The 20837-nt window shown below is 40.0% G+C and overlaps 1 protein-coding gene across 1 annotated transcript in view; it reads right to left on the bottom strand.

The window, feature by feature from the left end:
* Positions 1–16872, bottom strand: part of tg (thyroglobulin) — a 350909-nt gene extending 334037 nt beyond the window's left edge. The window contains exons 1-5 of the mRNA XM_059987817.1: positions 16806–16872; positions 14347–14452; positions 13353–13450; positions 11921–12124; positions 7492–7651 (exon numbers count right to left, since the gene is read on the bottom strand). Of these exons, the coding sequence (XP_059843800.1) occupies positions 7492–7651; positions 11921–12124; positions 13353–13450; positions 14347–14452; positions 16806–16872 (635 nt within the window). The remainder of the gene's footprint in view (positions 1–7491; positions 7652–11920; positions 12125–13352; positions 13451–14346; positions 14453–16805) is intronic.
* Between the last annotated feature and the right edge of the window lie 3965 nt (positions 16873–20837).

Raw genomic sequence — 20837 nt, 5'->3', positions numbered from 1 at the left:
TAATATTATACACCTTTATCAAGTCACCTCTTAACTTCCTTTGCTCCAAAGAGAAATGACTTGGCACACTAAAACTTTCCTCACAAGACATGCTGGCAAGTTTCCTCTCTAAAGCTTCCACATCCTTCCTATAATGAAGTGACCAGAACTCAACACGATGTTCCAAGGGTGGTCTAACCAAAGTTTTATAAAGCTAAACTTTACCTCAAAGCTCTTGAAATCAAACCCCTGATGAATTATAGCCAACTCATCATATGCCTTCTTAACCATCCTATCAACATGCATGCCAAATTTGTGGGATCTATGGACATGGATCCCAGGATCCCTCTATTCCTCTAAACTGCTAACAATCCTGCCATTAACCGTGTACTCTACTTTTAGGTTCAACCTTCCAAAATGTATCACTTTACACTTTTCCAGATTGAACTCCATCTGCCATGTCTTAGCCCAATTCTCCATCATATCAGTGTCCTGCTTTAATCTATGACAATCTTCTACACTCTCCACAACACCAACAACCTTGTGTCATCTGCAAACTTATGAACCCACCCTTCCAATTTATCATCCAAGTCATTCATAAAATTCACAAAGAGCAGGGGTCCCAGAACAGATCCCTGTGGAACACCACAGGTCACCTACCTCCAGGTAGAATACACTCCATCTACTATCACCTTCTGCCTTCTGTAGATCCACGCAGTGAATTTCCCCTGGATTCCATGCCTCCTGACTTTCTGAATGGACCTACCATGAGGAACCTTGTACTAAAACCTTTGTACACAATATCCACTGCTCTACCTTCATCGATTTTATTTTGTCACTTCCTCGAAGAGTTCAATCAGGCTCGTGAGGCACAACCCACCGCTCACAAAGCAAAGTTTAAGGATGATGTAAACACTCTGCCAGTGGATGAAGACAGATTAAGGGAGTCTATGAGAAGTAGGCAGATGGAAAAAATGTGAGTCGATTATATTTTGGTAGGAAAACAAGAAATAAAAGCTAAAATATTATCTTTAAAGGCTTGTTTACCAATTAATATCAATGCACAGAGGTACCTTGACGGGTACAGAGAGAGAACTGCATAGGTTAGGCATGTAGGCATGTAGGCCTAGCACAAATGAGTAAGACGGATGGCTTGTTGGTACTCTCCAAGGGAGCTTGGTGATCAGTTTGAAACATATAAAGCTCTTTGGTGGCTTGGCATATCAGCGTTTAATTGACGTTGCCATCTAAAGCTGAATGTCACCATCTTAAAGCTAGGGGTCAGTCTTTCAAGACAGTGATGTATCTTCTCCCCTTAAACATCAGTGAACGGTAGGGCTGTGAAGGCTCAGTCACACTGTTAATTAGTATATTCTGGACAGAGATTGATAGAGTTTTAGATTAAGTTCAAGTTTATTATTGTCATAGGCATACACACACAGGGGTTAAATGCCATTGCTTTGCAGGAGCAGAGTACATGAAAAGACGAGGACAAACATAACGTAAACATAAGTTAACATGAATTTTATGTTTGGCTCGCAATGGACTGCTGAAGTAATCATGCTAATGATACATAATTGAATTAATCCCTTCTGCCTACACATGGTCCATATTCCTGGCACTGAGATAAAATCTCATTGAATGGTAGGTAGACCTAAAGGACAGCTGGCCTACTTATGTTTCCATTTCTTATGTTTTTATATTTTTAGGTATGAGCAAATCTTCCTGCAAATTCTTCGGGCCCTGGTCAGGTCATATGTGGTGTTATGTGTATAGTTTCTCTCTCTGTACCCAGTGGTGGATAGGGGATCATGTTAGATTTATCTGAAAAAAAAAGAGGGATTGTCCTAAAAGAGATGGTGTGAAATACGCTTGTACTTTCCAGAATTTAGCAAAAATGAGAAGTGACCTCATTGAAACATATAAGAAATTGACAGGGTGGATGTTGGGAGACTTTTTAGGATGAATAGACATAGAAGATTGCTCTCAGAATCAGAATGAGGTTTAAAAGAAATTTATTTTCTGATTGAGCTGCATATCCACTGAATTCTGTGCTACACATATTTATTCATTAATTTTTGTTATGTTGACATTCAGGCATTTATTACCCATTGCTAGCTACCATTGAGAAGATGAAGGTAAACTATTTCCTGTTTTCCAGCAGTCCAAAAGGCCATAATATCGTAAGATATAGGAGAATTAGGCCATTCAGCCCATCAAGCCTGCTCCTCCATTCGATCATGGCTGATTTATTTTCCCTTTCAACCCTATTCTCCCCATTCTTACTAGTCAAGAATCGATCAACATTCATTTTAAATATACTCAAAAACTTGGCCTTCACAGTTGTTTGTGGCAAAGAATTCCACAGATTCACCACCCTCTATCCTGCCAGTGTCTGTTCTAAAGAGATGTCCTTCTACTTGGAAACTCTGCCCCTCTGGTTCTAGAATCTCCTACTATTGGAAAAATCCTCTCCACGTCCACTCAGCCTGGGCCTTTCAATATTCAGAAGCCTTCAATGAGATCCCCCTTCATTCTTCTAGTCTCCAGCAACTAACAGGCCCAGAGGTATCAAATGCTCCTCATACTTTAACCCTTTCATTCCTTGGGTCATTGTCATAAACCTTCACTGGATCTTCTCCAATGCCAGCGGATCCTTTCTTTGATATGGGACACAAAACCGTTTACAATTGTGATCTGACCACTACATTATAAAGCCTTAGCATTAAAATCTCATGTTTATGTTATAGCACTCTCGAAATGAATACTAGCATTGCATTTGCCTTGCTTGCTACTAACACAGCCTGCAAGTGCTGTGTTAGCCTTCAAGGAGTCTTGCTATAGGACTCCCAAATCCCTTTGCTCCTCTGATTTTTGAATTTGCTCCCCCTTTAGAAAATAGTCTATGCCTTTATTTCTTCTACCAAAGTGATTGATCATACAGTTCCCGACATTGCATTCCATCAGCCACTTCTTTGCCATTCCCCTCTTCTGGACGTCCTTCTGGTGAAGGTGAAGTTGAACCCTTGCAGGGCGTCAGTCCCTGATGGTGTACCTTATAGGGCAATGAAAGCCTGTGCCAACCAACTGTCTGGAATGTTCAAGGACATCTTCAATCTCTCACTGCTGCAGTCAGAGATTCCCACCTGCTTCAAAAGGGTGACAGTCAAACCAGTGCCCAAGAAGAGCAGGCTGAGCTGCCTCAAGGACTATCACACAGTTGCACTCACATCTACTGTGATGAAGTGCTTTGGGAGGCAATCAACTATTACCTAAGCAAGGACCTGGACCCGTTGCAATTTGCCTATCACCACATTAAGTCTACAGCAGATGCAGTCTAACTGGCTCTCCACATGGTCTTGGATCAGCAGGACTATTGCAATACCTATCTCAGGCTGCGCTTTATTGTTTACTGCTGTGCATTCAACACAATCATACCCTCAGTTCTAATCGACAAGCTCCAAAACCTGGGCCTCTGTAGCTCCCTCTGCAGGTGGATCCTTGACTTCTTCATAGGGAGACCACAGTCAGGGCAGAACAGAAATAACATCTCCTTCTTGCTGACAATCAACACTGGCAACACCTCAATGAGGCATGCTTAGCCCGTGACATATGCCAGTGATATTAAACCTGCTTCTGAGCAGACCAACAGAAGAGGTCATGAAGAAGCATCAATAAGCTGAGGTTTATCAGACCTCCAAAACTCGGCATCTCTGCTCCTCACTGCAGAAGCTCTGGATTCACCTTTTCATAGATATTCTCCTTTTTTCTTATCAATCCATTAATTTGCACAGCTCAGCAATTAAAACTTTTATCTCTTTCTCTATTCTGACAAAAGGTCTTTGACCTGAAACATTATTTCAGTTTCTCTTTCCACAGATCCTGCCTGACCCACTGAGTATCTTTTTATTTCAGATTGTTAGCATTTGCAGTTTAGTTATTAACATTTAATGATGGGCTGATAAAGTCAGAGAGCTATTGAATCAAACAGCAGAGAAACCGATCCTTTGGCCAACTGCATCCATGCTGATCATCAAGTATCTATCTATACTAATCTCACTTTCCTCACTTGGTACACAGCTACTGTATCCCTGCCTTGGCAATCCAGCTGCTCACCGAAACACTTTATTAAATGATATAGAAAGAAAATGCCTTTGCCACAATCTCAAATGTTGAATTGCTAAGAGCAACTATCCCCTTTAGTTTCAGAATCTCCATTAAGGGGAAGATGTTTGCACCTACCATTCTATTTTGGCTCTAATAAATTTCTTAACCTCTATCAGGGCCTCCTTAGCTGCTTCCACTTCAAAGAACATACACCCTGCATTAACCAATCTCTTCTGATAACATCCCAAGCAACATGCTGGTAAATATCCTCTGCATGCACTCCAGTGAATTACACCCTAATACTGTGACAAACAGAACTACATAAAATGCTACACCTGTGGCCTAAAAGAAGTTTCATAAAGTTGTACCTTGACCTCCATGCTCCTTACTGTATGCCTTAGTCAAATGAGGGTGCATCCCATTTGCCTTCTTCACCATCTTATCTACTATACTTGTGTTGCTACCTTTAGGGACCTAGTCTTGTGCTCTGTCCATAGGTTCCTCTTTTCTTTAACATTCCCTATGGTCCTACCATTCATGATATATACTCTATTAAACCTCCCAAAGTATATCACTTTGTACTTAACAGGACCAAAATCCATCCTGCCATTTCACTGCCTAGCTTACCAGCTGATAAATTTTGTTGTGTATGTAGCCCAAATCTATTCTCCTTACTGTCATATCAGCAACTTCCTAAACTCATAACCTCTACTGCCAAGAAGCCTCAAGGAAACACAACCACCCCAGGCTGCCCTCCATGTCATGCACCATTCTTATTTGGAAATATATCACCCGTCCTTCCTTGTTGCTGCATTTAAATCCTGGAACTTCCTGTCCCGCTGTATTGTGGAAGTACTATCACTGAAAGGAAAACAGCATTCAAGAAGGTAGCTCAGCCCTCAAGCATTGGCAATAAATGCTGCTTTTGTAAATAATGCCCAGATCGTGAAAACAAAGAGCAAATTCTGCTGCTTGTCCCCAAATATCTGAGAGAGAGCCTGTGGTATGTTGAATACCGGGTGAACAAGTAGTCTTTGGGGTAACTGCAAGTCTGTGTCTTTGCTGTTGCTTTGCTCACACTTGAGAGCTTGGTGGTGGGTGCTGATGCTGGTGGGTTGGGGGGGATCGTTGCTTGCCACTGCTTATGCGCAGGAGGGAGGGGGACTTCGGGGTTCATACGTTTTACTGTCATTCAATTTTTGGGAGCACTCCTGTTTTTTGTGGATGGTTGCGAAGGAAAAGCATTTCAGGATGTATATTGTATACATTTCTCTGACATTAAATGTACCTCTGAAACCTTCGAATACCATACTGCTCATTGACCCACATTGCCTCCCTGAACTGTAGCAACTTCATTTCAATTTCAAACTCTTCGATTGATTCATTAACTCTCTTTTTCCTTGCAGCCTCAAAGTTATTTAAGATGTCTGTGTATCTCTGCATACCTCAAGAGATTTTCAGCTCGGATCTGAAAGTCATGCCTATAACCACTGTACATGGGCCCTGAGCTCTGGAATGACTTCACAATTGCTGATCATAGATTCTGCTGCAAGGTATACATACATAGAATGCAGGACATAGCAGGTCCAAATTCAGTTTGTAAGAACATGAACATGCTTTATTTTTTAATAGAAATTAAACACCAACATGAGAAAGATTTATGAGAGTAAAATCACATTCTTTGTATAATTTGTTTTACCCATAGACCCATAGACCACCACAGCACAGTAAAGGCCCTTCAGCCTTCCATGTTGTGTCGACCCATATAATCCTTAAAAAAGTACTAAACTCACACTACCCTATAACCCTCCATTTTTCTTTCATCCATGTGCCTGTCCAAGAGGCTCTTAAATACCCCTAATGTTTTAGCCTCCACCACCATCCCTGAAAAGTCATTCCAGGCACTCGCAACCCTCTGTAAAAAACTTACCCCTGATATCTCCCCTAGACTTCCCTCCCTTAATTTTGTACATATGCCCTCTGGTGTTCGCTATTGGTGCCCTGGGAAACAGGTACTGACTATCCACCCTATCTATGCCTCTCATAATCTTGTAGACCTCTATCAGGTCCCCTCTCATTCTTCTACGCTCCAAAGAGAAAAGTCCCAGCTCTGCTAACCTTACTTCATATGACTTGTTCTCCAAACCAGGCAACATTCTGGTAAATCTCCCTTATCCTTATCACAACTTTTAAAGCTTGTCCCAATAAAACTAACAGAGCTTTGAAATGAGGGTTTTTATCTCATTTTATCATTTATTTCTTATGACAAAGAATGTAAGAGCACGAAGAGGCTACTTAGCTCCTCACATCTGCCCTGCCATTCTAAATGATCATAGCTGATCTACCTCAGACCTCATCTTCTGTGCCATTTCATCATTGCCCTCAATCCCTGATTTTTAAAAAAAAATCATCTGCTTTCTCTATAAGTGTCTCCAGTGACCTCCACTACCATCCAGATGGGAAATTCCAGATACTCATTTCTATTTTCAAGGAAGTAAATCCCTAACACTTCAATATTAAATGACTGCCCTCTTATCTAGTAACTATGATGAAATCTGTCTTTCTAATGGAAACGTCAACATTCACTTTTTCAGGCCACTTTGGAATCAATAATATCACTCCTAATTTGTGAAAATTACAAGCAATACAGATTGAATATTTTTAGCTCCTGTTTGATATGACAACCCTCTTGACCAAGGAAATAGTCTTTAGTATCTTTTCGTAACAGTCTCTAATGTTAGTTTATAGTTTCTAAAATACGGGGACAAAAACTGAAAACTTCTTTCAATTTACACCATAAACATCTATTATAGTTTTGAACATCTTCAATAAATCTCTTCTTAATCTGCTTTACTTTATTCTTTGTAACTGAAATCCTTTAGCCCTATTCCACTCTGACAAAATAAAAACTGAAAATGCTCAAGCAAAATCCATGGAGGAGAAGTTATTTTCAAGTCATTGTCTTTTCAATTGAACAGGTAAAAGACAGATTCTTGCAGTGTCTACAGCTTTTTGGCTTTGGAGACATTCCAGATTTTCCCATCTGCAATCTCTTCAGATATTAAAGTACAGTTGACTGTCCAGCATGAGGCTTACTGCTAAGTCCTCATATCTCTCAATGTTTTGGAAATTTCTTCACTCAGTTACCATTCCAGCCCCCCTGACTTTAACACAAACATGGCTGAATCTGGTGATCATGCATGTGAGCAGAATAGGCACCAACTTGTCCCCACCTCAATTTCCATGAAATTATGATAATGAGGCACAATCAGCTCCATGGAAATTCTGGCTGCAGTTTGCTATCAATACGTGCTAACAGACCTTCTGCTGATTTGCATTGTTTCTACTTTTAACTTCTGAATGATATCATTTCCAACTTTACTTAAGTTCTTTTCTCCTTCTTACCTGTTGAAGTTATTGACCAAGTCAAAGACTGTCATGTCCGCTGTGCTGACAAATCTGCACTGGACGTCAAGAAAGCTCCTGTCCCGAGAACATTGGGGTGGTGACTTTATCCCGAAGCCATGGAGCACCTGCCGATCTCGAATCTCACAACTTGAGGGACCTTTATTGGGTACAAAACCACACAGTTAAGAAAATAAAACCTTTGTATGAATGACTTTCCCCACAATTAAGAGTTTCAAGATTAACAATCCATTGGGACTTCATCAACATAGACCTGGTTTGCCTTCTCACCATCACCTGAGGACATGCTATTATGGTATTAAGGTTAGAGGGGGAAGTTTAAAGGTGATGAGAAGGGCAGTTTTTTTTTAACAGAGTGTGATAAGTGCTGGATAGGTTACAGGGGAAATAGAGCTACAGAACCTGGGCCTCTGTACCTCCCTCTGCAACATGATCCTCGACTTCCTAACTGGAAAATCATAATCTGTTCGGATTGGTAATAAAATCTCCACCTCGCTAACAATCTCCTTAGGAATGTATGTTTAGCCCACTGCTCTACTTTCTCTACACCCATGACTGTGCAGCTAGGCATATCACTAATGCCACCTATTAATTTGCTGATGATGCCACCCATTGTTGGCAGAATTCAGGTGGTGATGAGAAGGTATGCAGGAGAGAGATATACCAGCTAGTGGAGTGGTGTTGCAGCAACAACCTTGCACTCAACATCAGTAAGGCCAAAGAGCTGATTGTGAACTTCAGGAAGGTTAAGACAAAAGAACACACTCCAGTCCTCATAAAGGGATCAGAAGCAGTGACAGTGAGCAATTTCAAGTTCCTGGGTGTCAATATCTCTGGGAATCTAACCTGATCCCAACATATCGATACATCTGTAAAGAAGTCAAGTATATTTCATTAGGAGTTTGAAGAGATTCGGTTTGTTCCTAAAACATTCAAAAATTTCTACAGATGTACCATGGAGAGTATTCTAACTGGCTGCTGCATCATCATCTGGTATGGTGGGGTGGGGGGGGGGGGGGCTACTGCACAGGATCGAAGTAAGTTGCAAAGAGCTGAAAAGTTAGTCTCCTCCATCTTGGGTACCAGACTCAGTCATATCCAGGACATCTATAAGGAATGGTGCCACAGAAAGGCAGCATCCATCACTAAGAGCATGAGCTCTTCTCATTGCTACTATCAGAAAGGAGCTACAGAAGCCCAAAGGCGATTCAGGGACAGCTTCTTCCCCTCTGCCATCCGATTCTTAAATGGACATTGAACCCATGAACACTAACTCACTACTTCTTTAAAATTTTTGTTTCTGCACTACTTATTTTGATTTATAATATACAAATATACTTGACTCTGGCATGGTCCTGTAGGACTGGAAAATTGCAAAGGACACTTCACTCTCTAAGAGGGGATGAGACAGAAGAAAGGAAGTTATAGGCCAATTAGCTTAACCTCAGTGGTTGGGAAAGTGTTGGAGACTATTATTAAGGATGAGGTTTCAGGGTACTTGGAGACTAATGATAAAATGAGTCAAAGTCAGCACGGTTTCTGTAAAGGGACATGTTGCCTGAAAAATCTGTCAGAGTTCTGCAAGGAAGTAACAAGCAGGGTGAACAAAGGAGTGGCAGTGGATGTCATTCCTTTAGATTTTCAGAAGGCTTTGAATAAGGTGCCACACATGAAGCTGCTTAACAAGATAAAATCATATGGTATTACAGAAAAAAATACTGGTATGGATAGTGGAATGACTGACAGGCAGGAGGCAGTAAGTGGGAGTAAAGGGGGCCTTTTCTGGTCAGCTGCCAGTGACTAGTGGTGTTCCTCAGGGGTCAATATTGGGACTGCTCCTTTTCACATTGTCAAAGAATTAGATGTTGGAATTGGTGGCTTTGTGACAAAGTTGGTGGATGATCTGAAGATAGATGGTGGGGAAGGTAGTGCTGAGGAAGCAATGTGATTGCAGCAGGACTTAGACATGTTGGAAGAATGGGCAAAACAGTGTCAGATGGAAAATAGTGTTAGGAAATGTATGATAATGCATTTTGGTAAAAGGAACAACAGTGAAGATTATTATCTAAATGGGGAGAAAACAAACATCAGAGGAGCAGAGGGATTTATGAGTCCTCATGCAAGACTCTCAGAAGGTTAATTTACACGTTGAGTCTGTGGTAAAGAAGACAAATGCAATGTTGGCATTCATTTCAAAGGGACTAGAATATAAAAGCAAGGAGATACTGCTGAAGCTTTATAAAACACTAGTCTGGCCACACTTGGAGTATTGTCAAGAGTTTGGGGCCCCGTATCTCAGAGAGAATGTGTTGTCATTGGAGAGAATCCAGAAGAGGTTCACGAGGATGATTCCAGGAATGAAGGGAACATGAGAAGCATTTGGCAGCTTTGGACGAACTCATTAGAATTTAGAATGTGTGTGTGTGTGTGGGGGGGGGGGGGAATCTCATTGAAACATACTGAATGCTGAAAGCACTAAATAGGGTGGATGTGGAGAGGATGTTCCCTGTGGTGGGGGTATCCAGAACCAGAGAACACAGCCTCAGATTTGAGGGGTGGCCTTTTAGAACAAAAGTAAGGAGGAATTTTTAATAGTCAGAGTGTAGTGGATCTATGGAATATTCTGCCACAGTCTGCGGTAGAGGCCAAGACCTTAGGTTATTTAAAGTGGAAGTTGATAGTTTCCTGATTGGTCAGGGCATCATAGGATATGGCGAGAAGGCAAGTGTATGGAGTTGAGTGGGATCTGGGATCAGTCTTGATGGAATGGTAGAGCAAACACAATGGGCCGAATGGCCTAATTCTGCTCCAATGTCTTATGGTCTTATCTTTCTATAATTTATTGCTTTTCTGAATTTATCATGTATGGCATTGCACTGCTGCAGCAAAGTGAACAAACTTCACAACATATGTCAATAATATTGAACCTGATTGTGATTCTGGAATGCTTCATTCACTTTCCTCTGTCCATCTGCAGAGGTTCCCATTCTCCTGCTGTTTTACTTCAAACTCTCCCCAGGAGCATTACCAAATACACCTCCTGAGACATCATACATACAGCTTTAAACATCAGTTCTGCCACTGAGCTAAATTGAAGGAAAAGAATAGAGGAGTTCAAAGCTTGAAAGTGAAATTGACAGAACCCAGGGTGATGTTGAAAAAAAGGAATAATTGAACTGGTGCTCTGAAAGAGCTCTTTAATTAATACCACAACATTACTTTTACAAGCAACATTGCAAAGTTTCCATTCCCAAATACTTGTCTAATTCCATCAATAATTCTGTCAGATTTTCCAGTTCACAAAATCCTGGACAATTTTATGATCCTCACTTCATCCTTGTTTATTTCATTGGCTACTTTGTATCTCTGTCCTCTGGATACCAATCCTTCTTCCCTCTTCTCATTATCAAAATCTGTCAAGAATTGAACACCTATTAAATCCCTAAATTTGTAAGGAATATAGCACTGCAGTAAATGATCAATGGCAGAAGGTAGTTACTAAAAAGCTTAAAATGTTATGAAACGTCGTTAAAAATTTGTCACTGGAAGGTTCAACTCTTCACCAACGACGATAGAAATTAGCCCTGTGTGATATTACAGCTTCTTAACTTCCTTTATTCTGTTGGTCCCACCTGCCCCAGAACTGGTACAACATCCCAGGAATTTGAATCCCACCCCTTTACTCTGATTTGTATGTGGATCCTGAGATCTTTAACTCCTTTTTACTTCTTAACTTCCAGTGTTGGCTTTCAGAATAATTTCGATAATCACATTTCCCCATTTAAAAAAAAACATTTCTTGTAATTTTCCTGTCAATTCTGCCTTAGTTTCTGGAAACTCCAAAACATCTAGAGAAGTGGTAACACATTATGATCTCCCAGCTGGGAGAGCAAACACTAACACCATTAGTTTCTAAACTAATTGTAAAACATATGATTAAATGCATGCATCAACTGATCTTGTACATTTTTTCACCTATAAAGAAATGTCATAGAAATTAAGGCATCTTTCATGTTGATTTTAAGCCACTGCTTGATTTTATTATGCCAGTGCATAAACAGTTATTACACTACCTTTCATGGCCTGAGGTTCAATTTCCAGTCTCTGCTTTTCTAACTGGGCCTATCAAGAAATTACAGTTCTAGCAATACCAATGATGTCAGGAAACGGATGAATTGTGGATGATAGTGGGAAATCAAGAAATCCCTGTCAGGAGGCACAGTGCACATTCCATTTTTGATTATTACACTGCTGGATGGTCAAAGGAGTAGTACCCTCTGCACTATTGTCATCCAGTTAAAAACTGTACTTTCAAAAGAGAATGGCTAGAATGGCATTTGGGTTCTGCACTCTTTGCTCTGTTGAAACACTTTGGTTCTTTGTTTTTTTGGCGGAAAGTAGTACTCACAGTGATCTGGATGCTTGTTTTGACGTGTTCCATAAATCTCCATGCCGTCACTGTCAACACACCAGCACTGACCAGTGCCAGCACTGCACTGCACAACTTCATACTCCCCTGTCTGTGTGCACTGAGGGATATAAGGCGTGCTTTGGCTATTTACATACCCACTCAACAGTATCTGCTGGCGATGGAGCTGGCAGAAGGACAAGCCTGAAGAGAAAGAAATGGATTATTAAAATAAAATTATGACTTTGGGGAAAGCGATAACTTTGCAGGTACGTTGTACTGTGGTATGCACTGGGGTCTAACAAATACTCCTAGGCTTATAAAGAAAGGAATATTTACCTGGCGATGAGTTGCATAAAAATAATTGTTATTTGTGAAGAATAAGTTATCAACTAGAATCTACACAAATGTTTTAAATTTAATTACAGAATAGCAGCTATCGTGGAGCAAGTTAATAGATAAAATCTCTTCCAGGGAATCAGAGGAATAGTCTGTAGATCTTGGCTGGGATAAGTTCCAACCCGGGATAAATTCCAGCCAAATGTTCCAATAATTGTAATATTTATTATTAGTATCATAGAAATTGAGTAATTAAAAGGAGCCTCTATTCTTTGAATTGAAATATTATAAAAAGAGATTATTTTACAGGGCCAGATATCTGGGAATTTAGAGGTGGGACTGCACGGACATCTGCTGGAATTCTCAGTCAAGGGGCCCCCTTAATCTTTGTCCATCCAAATCATATGGTTTTCTAATGACATGATTTCTACTGCTACATGAGCCACAAACTACTATGGTAATTAAATGGAATTACCAAGATTATGTCAACATTTGCAGGAGTCTGTGCTGGAACCTACCCGAACTCCCAAGTTTTGAATCAATACTTGCAGGGGATTATCAGGATTATGTCAATCAGCATCTCCCCAGGATTATGTTAATATTTATATGGGGGAGAAAACAGGTGGTGGGGAAATTTCTGGGAGATTATGAACCCTTTTAGAACTTTTCTTCGCTATGTCAATTTTTGTTGGCCGTTTCTCAGAGTATATTAAAATATACAGGTATTTTACTGATGCATTCAAGTGAGGTTCTGGCAATGGGTCAAACTGTCCTGTAAAGTATACCATGAGAGTATACCATAAAGATTAATTTTTGCATTAGTATTGTAAAAATAGCAGGGGTTCATTGGAGACTACAGTGAATGAGATTGTGTTAATATAGGCAGAATTGTATAAATATGCAGTGCAGATAGTCTCTCCACACAAAAGTGTATTGAAGGTTATATTAGAATTTGAAGAGTAAGAATAAATCTCAGATTTTTAGGTGACAGTTTAATAATAGCAAAGTGGAAATTAGAATATTTTTAAAAGATAAAGAACATTGTTAATATTCTGTTGACTAATTATGATAATGATTAGTATTGCATACTTACAGGCAATTGCTGTTGTATTTTGGTTGCTTCCTGTCACCATGTCACCCTCACTGTTGACACACCAACAAGATCTTCCATCCTTAGTGCATTGTATATTCCTGCATCAACAATAAGTTATTAAAGCCCGAATAATATCCATGGAAGAACTCTTGTGGAAGGTCATGTCCCCAGATTGTAGGAACCTGCTTGTCTGAGACTTGTCGGCCTGAGTTACAGGGAGAGGTTGGCTACACTAGGCCTCTATACTTTGGAACCTATGAGAATGAGGGATGGCCAAGTAGAAGTTCAGAAAATCATGAAGGGCAAAGATCAGGTGAATAGTTGTTGTCTTTTCCTCAGCATGTTCCTCAAGGCTGAGGGACATAGACCTAGGGTAAAAGGAGAAAGATTAAAAGGGACCTGAGGAGCAACTTTTTCATGTGGGGTGTGGTAACTATATGGAATGAGTTACCAGAAGAAGCACTTGATGCAGGTACAATAGTACTTAAAAAGCACTTAAATAGGAACATGGAAGGGCAGGGCTTAGCAGGATATGGGCCAAACGCAGGGAGTCAGGATTAAGGGGTGGCCATCATGGTCAGCATGGACTTGTTGGGCTGTAGAGTTTATATCGCTCTACGGCCCTAATGCAGAATAGAGGATCTGTGTGAGGTTAATATAGTATCATGGAGCTATATAGCACAGAAACAAGCCCATTGACCTGCTAAATGTGAGGTCTATCAACACTGATCTCACTTGCCCACATTACGGCCTTACACCTTTACAGTAGAGTTTCCCAACCATGGATCCCTTGTTTAATGGTATTGTTCCATGGCATAAAAGGATTGGGAACCCCTGCTTTACACCTTTCCCATCCAAGTACAAATTCAAATTCCCTTTAAGATTGCAATCATTGCTGCCTCAAGGCCCTCTGAATCTGAATCAAGGCCCTTTCCCCCCATTTATTGTAACACTGGTTAGAAATCAGCAGGGTAAGATCTACAGAATAACCCACCTGTATTTACCATCCAAGGTACACTGGGGAATATAGGCGTCTTTCTTAAGGGAGCTTTTTCTTTTAAGTTCACAGGAACTCAGATGCTGCGATTCTTGCTGGTATTCTACAGTATTAGACAGTTAAAAATCAACTCAGATTAGTTAAAGAAGAATGAGAGAGCATCAGTGATACATCGTGGTTTATAAAACATGACTCTTGCCTATAATGCTTCCCTTGTTTGCAATGGTGAAAGGCTAGGAAAGACTAATGTCAACAATTGTACAAACACATTTTGAGTTCTCATCTGGTCTGACTTTTTTTTTCTTGCAGAGATTGTCTTCCCAGTTATATTTTTCACTTACTACATATTCCTAATTACCCTGAAAAGGGATTTGGGCACTTTCAGGAAGAACATAGGATTAGCCACAGAAGTGTAAACCTGGAGTGGCATTTAATCCAGACCAGTACGCACTGTGGAACAAAAGACAAACGGCTGTAAGAAGTCATTGGGTAGTTACAATCTGTTCAGGCAAAGGGATTAATCAACATTTCAGGTCAAGATGCTGTATCAGGACAGAGTGTAGAGGAATGCTTGTCGGTAATACAGAAGCGAAATGAAGGGATGAGATAGAGGGTGATAGCTGAGAGGTGAAATTCAATAAAGAAGGGATGATGAAACTGAGCATAGGAGGGTGTTAAAAGCAGAGGATGATATAACGGCATGAAATTGAATTTGGGATGGAGATTTGAATGGCAAGTTGCTGAATGAATATCCATTAAGGATGGAGCAAAAAGAATGAAGAAAATTTCTGTCTTATAGAAGTGGTTAGTGTTAGAGTAAGGTTCCATGACAGAGGAGTGGGAAATGGATATCGGCAAGGTTAAAAGGAAATTGCCGAGGTTCAGTCCCGTGGTGGGAAATAAATTTAAAAATGGAACTAAAACGAACTGGGAAGGGTTGAAGCAGATAAGATGCAGTATCTAATGCATATAAGGACATGTACAGCAAGAAATGGGAGAAGTAAGTGTGTGAGGCAGCTCAAAATTTAAAAGTCTAAATCCCAAGGAGGAAAAGATATAGACTGCCAGCATGGAATGAAATAGGTTGGTGAATGCAAGATAAATAGAAAATAAGTTATTTCAGTAACATGCCAATAAGAATCTGAGCTTTAAATGAAACAGCATATCATTTGTTCAATAACATTTGATTCAGATTGCCAGGAGGAAGGTTGATGTCTTTAATATATCTGTGGAAAATGCACTAAAAGCACAAGCAAAACAAAGGATAAGACACAGAATTATCACTTCCAATACTTAACACAGTTTTCTCACTCTACTTTCCACAAGCTAGGTAACTAGGTCCACCCTGGGAGTATATGTCCTTTGAACATAATTGCCCCAGTGCAGATGTCTCATTTAACTACGTGAACTGAACAGGTGTCAGATTTTAATTTAATCGTTCCCTTTTCCAGATTATTGAACCCAGGAAAAGCACTTCCTGCTATACCGATCTGATTTTGCAGTTTGTGCAACTCTAAGTAAAATTTTCAGCTTGGCACTGCACCAGGGAGAACTTGGGCAATGAAACTCCATGCAACACTACCTGGTTGCAGGATGCCCCAAAGTGCCCTCTCATGCACAATGGCCATTAACCCTGTTGTAGCATGGATGAAATCACGGGAGAGCAAGTTACTGGTAGATACAAAGCAGCTTCTTTATTCATCACAATAAGGTACAGCAAGCATCATACGGAGACCCTTTGGTGGAAAAGGTCTGCCAGCCCAATGTGGGCTCGATATTTATTTGCCAAACACAAAGAGCAATCCCTATTTACAAAGTATAGACAATGCCTTCTTTTGAAGCTACGTACAAAACATCACACCTTCTCACTTCATCTTTTCCTCCCAACGCCAGCATGTCTAGGTTGGTATTCACAGCCTTTCAGAATGCAAGTTAAATCCACAATACATATATTTGGTATTTTATGTGCTAACATAGAGGACGATTCATATTTATAAAGTATAGATAATACTGTCTTCAAAACTACAGCGTCTGGTCAAACTACAGCGTCAGTAGTGTCTGGTATTCACAGCTTTTAGGAAATGCACTGTTATGAACTCAGTCCACAGTACTTTCTAAAACAGAAGACTGGTGGCCAAAGCCATTTGCTAAATGTGAATGACCTGAACACAAAAATTCACTCTAACAAACCTCACCATTCCTGAGATTACTGTAAATCACAAGCGAAGAATCTGGTTAGCTAAACTTGCTCCTAGCTCAAAAGAACAATAATTCCATTCTGACTGATAGAATTACAGAGAACGATCAAAATTAGAACATTCCCAGATAATGTAGCTTGCCACTACACTTGGAAGCAACCATAATGGGCAACCATCCAGGCAGCTCTGCCTTCAGTAATTAAAAGTTAAATTTCCTTTAACGTCCCTGCAAGTCAAAAGAGGTTACTTCATCCTTACCAGAAGACACAGCTGCTGCACTGCAGATGCAGTGCAGGGCAAATATGATAGCACTTATGTGCCCCATTGCTCCTATGAAGCAGCTGTCCAACTGAGCCCAAACCCTCCTTTTTATTAAGCTCTCATGTTATTGTTGTCCTTTCAATCCAAACATGATCTTGAACGCATGAGGGGCATCAGAGTGGAATACAAGAGCTGTTTGACGTGAGTTCTGTGACTTGAAACCAACAAGATTTCTTTAAGTGGTATGCATAAAGCCTCTTGAAAACTCACTGATATCAAATAAGGCTTCATCTTATTCATTTATCATCTTGAAACTTGATGTGATGAATCATTTTTTGAAATATCTTACAATAGACACAAAATGTTTAAGATATTGGCTATCCTGTGATCAGTGGATAAACACAGCATTCTCAGGGCAGGTATAATAAAGTTAAACCACTATGATTCCCAGTCTCACAACAATGCCTCCTGTGGGACAATAAAAATATTTCAAATCCAGCCCATATCAATAGGACAAAAGTCTCTTCTATCTTTTGGGTCTAAGTGCTCAATAGTAAAACAGGGTAAGCAATTTTGATCTCATTTCTAATAAATAAGTATCCATGACATAAAATTGTATTGCAAATAAGTTAGCCATCTTAAAGAAAGATTGCAGGATATCTATGGAGAAAGATCAACAGTATCAGAAAACAGTGGAATACTCTATTGATATCAAAGATGATAGAAAAAGGTAAAAATTATCTTGGCTCAGTGGTGGCAATTTAGCTTTTAAAATTGGAGAGATTGTAGAGTCATAAAAAAGTACAGCAGGGAATCAGGTCATTCAGCCCATCTAGTGTATGCCAATCTGCCTACTCTCATCAACCTGTACCAGGACCATAGTCCTCAATAGCCTTCCCATCCATGTACTTATCCAAACTTCTCTTAAACTTTGAAACTGAGCTTGCATGCTCCACTTGCACTAGCAGCTTTTTCCACATTCTCACGACCCTCTGCGAAACTAAGTTTCCCCTCATGTTCCCCTAAAAAAAAATTAACTTTCACCTTTGACCAATGACAACTAGGTATTTACCCTATCTAAATCCCTCATAATTTTTAATGTCTCTATCAAATTTCCCCTCAATCTTCAATGTTCGAAGGAATAAATTGCTAACCCAATCAATCTTTCCTTATAACTCAGATTCTCCAGTTCTGGCAACATCCTTGTAAATCTTCTCAGTATTCGTTCAACCTTATTTATATCTTTCCTGTAGGTCAGTGACCAAAACTGCATACAATCCTCCAAATTGTGCCCCACCACCATCCTATAAAACTTCAACATAACTTATAAAACTTCAACATAAAATCCCATCTCCTGTACTCAATACTTTGATTTATGAAGGCCAATGTGCCACAAGCTTTCTTTATGACTCTATCTACCTTTGTTGCCACTTTCATGAATTATGGACCTGTATTCACAGATCCCTTTGTTCTATCACACTCCTTGGTGCTCTGAAGTTCACTGTGTAAGACCTACCCTGTTTGGTCTGACCAAAGAACAACACTTCACACTAGTCTGCATTAAATTTCATCTACCATTTTCAGCCCATTTTTCCAACTAGTCCAGATCGCACTGCAAGTTCTGATAGTCTTTTTTATTGTCCACTACACCCTCAATCTTGGTGTCATCCCCAAATGTGCTGATCCAGTTAACCAGATTACCATCCAGATCATAATGGAGATGACAAACAACAATGGACCCAGACCCTGCCGCATAGGGCGCCAGTCAGAGAGACAACAATCTACTACCACTGTTAGCGTTCTCCCACAAAGCCAATGTCTAATTCAATTTACTACTTTATCTTGAATGCCAAGACTGAACCTTTCTGACCGACCTCCCATGTGGGACCCTGTCAAATGTCTTGCTAATGTCCATGTTGACAATATCCACTGCCTTGCCTTCATCCACTTTCCTGGTAACTTCCTCAAAAAACGATAAGATAGGTTAGGTAAGACCTACCACATACAAAGCCATGCTGATTATCCCTAACCAATCCTTGTCTTTCAAAATACTTATATATCCAGTCCCGTAGAACACCTTCCAATAACTTTCCCATTACTGATATCAAGCTCACTGGTCTATGTTTTCCTGGGTTATTTTTATAACTTTTCTTAAAAAGTGGAACAACATTAGCAATCCTGCAATACACTTGCACCTCAGCTGTCGCTAAGAATAGTTATCTCTGCTAGGACCCCTGCAGTCTCTGTACTTGCCTTCCACAGGTTCTGAGGGAACACTGTCCTGGGCAGACCCTGGGGAGTTATCCACCCTAATTTGCCTCAAGAAAGCAAGCATGTCCTCCTCTGAAATCTCTAGAGTCCATGACCTTGATACCACTTTTCGTCACATCTGTAGACTCTGCATGTTTCCTGAGCAAATACAGCTATAAAATAATCCATTTCAGATCTTACATATCTCTTTTGGCTCCACACATAGATTACCATTCTAATTTTCCAGAGAACAATTTTGTCCCTTGATAATCTTCTGCTCCTAACATATTTGTAGTATCCTTTAGGATTCTCCTTCACGTTGTCTGCTAGGGCAATATCATGCCATCTTTTAGGTCTCCTGATTTCTTTCTTAAGTGTACGAGTATCGATTTTATTCCTGCTCCAGAAATTAGTGGAAAATCCGACCAGGGAGTCAAAGTGCTTTATTAAAGAAGTTGTGAGTTAGACATGCTGTCTCTCAGATACGACATTAAACTAAGACACTGTCTGCACTATTTTGGCCCAAAATATCGACTGCTTATTCTTCTCAATTGATGCTGCCTGGCCTGCTGAGTACCTTAAACATTTTGTGTGTGTTTTACAATGAAAGCGGAGATTTGGAGAATGCAACAGTTTTTAACTAGCGTCAGTCATGTGCACCTGTGTGGCCCTTAGACACCATACGGTGCTTAGAGTGAACAGTTTTTAAATAGCATCAGTTGCATACGCTTGTGTTATTCATTTGGATCAACCGATGCCGAATTAAAAGGCAGTTATTTCTGACACTACACGCAGGAAGACAACAAAGGCAGTACATTATCTGCATTAGGTGTCTGCGCTGATTTTGTTCAGTTACAGTCAATCGAAGAACATGGCAGCGTACACTGCATGAATTCCTCCATCAATAAGTACACTGTTTTATAGTACTCTAATGATATTGGTAGTGTTCTAATTTGTTCTGTATTTCACTTAAATACATAATTTGTTCCTCAGTTAAACAGTAATTTGTCTTCTAAAAAATATTTCCATGGAACTTTGGCTAATTGGCGAAACTGCTTAATTGGGCCAAAATATACTTGTCTTGATGTTCATCCCAAGTAAGTGGCAACCACTGTATACAGATCCTTGCCAAGGTTCCAATTCTATGATCTGCTCATAACCCGGGTAGTTCACAAGTCAGAAATAGGGCTGTGAACCGAGTTGCCAAGTGGCAGAAGATGCCTGCAGTCTTGTAGCAACAAGCAAATCTATCCTGCTGATCACCCAGATGCTTGTTCATATTTACAGGATGCATATAAGTCAGAATTTCATTACCTGGGGTGGGGGGGACCTGCATGCGAAGAAAGAAGGAATATTAAGATACCAATCAGGTACCTCCAGGTTTTGGAATGTCAGAAATATTCCATATTTCAATTCTCCTAATTTAGAAGAATTAATTCTATTGAAAGAGTTAACATTTTATGTAGAGTTAAAATGATCAGAGAAACTGTTTATACTTTGAAAAGGTAAAATTCACTCACCCCATCTTCAGGAAAATGCCAAACTACTTATAAATGCTTCTAGGTACATCTAGGTACTAAACATTGAAGCAAAGTGAATTCCTTATGCACACATTTGTTTGGATTTTAAACATGGTATCACAAAGTTAACAAAGAACACACAGAACTATACTACTTGAAAGCTCAAGTATCTGTTTGGCCATGGACTCAAAGGAGCAATGATGCATTTATACACAGACTCTTGATCTTTCAGTTTTTCTAGAAATGCTCCAGTGAATGG

The sequence above is a fragment of the Hypanus sabinus genome, chromosome 1 (assembly GCF_030144855.1).
Source record: "Hypanus sabinus isolate sHypSab1 chromosome 1, sHypSab1.hap1, whole genome shotgun sequence".
Classification (NCBI taxonomy): Eukaryota; Metazoa; Chordata; class Chondrichthyes; order Myliobatiformes; family Dasyatidae; genus Hypanus; species Hypanus sabinus.
The sequence above is the reverse complement of the archived record's forward strand: the minus strand, read 5'-3'. Positions and strand labels throughout refer to the sequence as shown.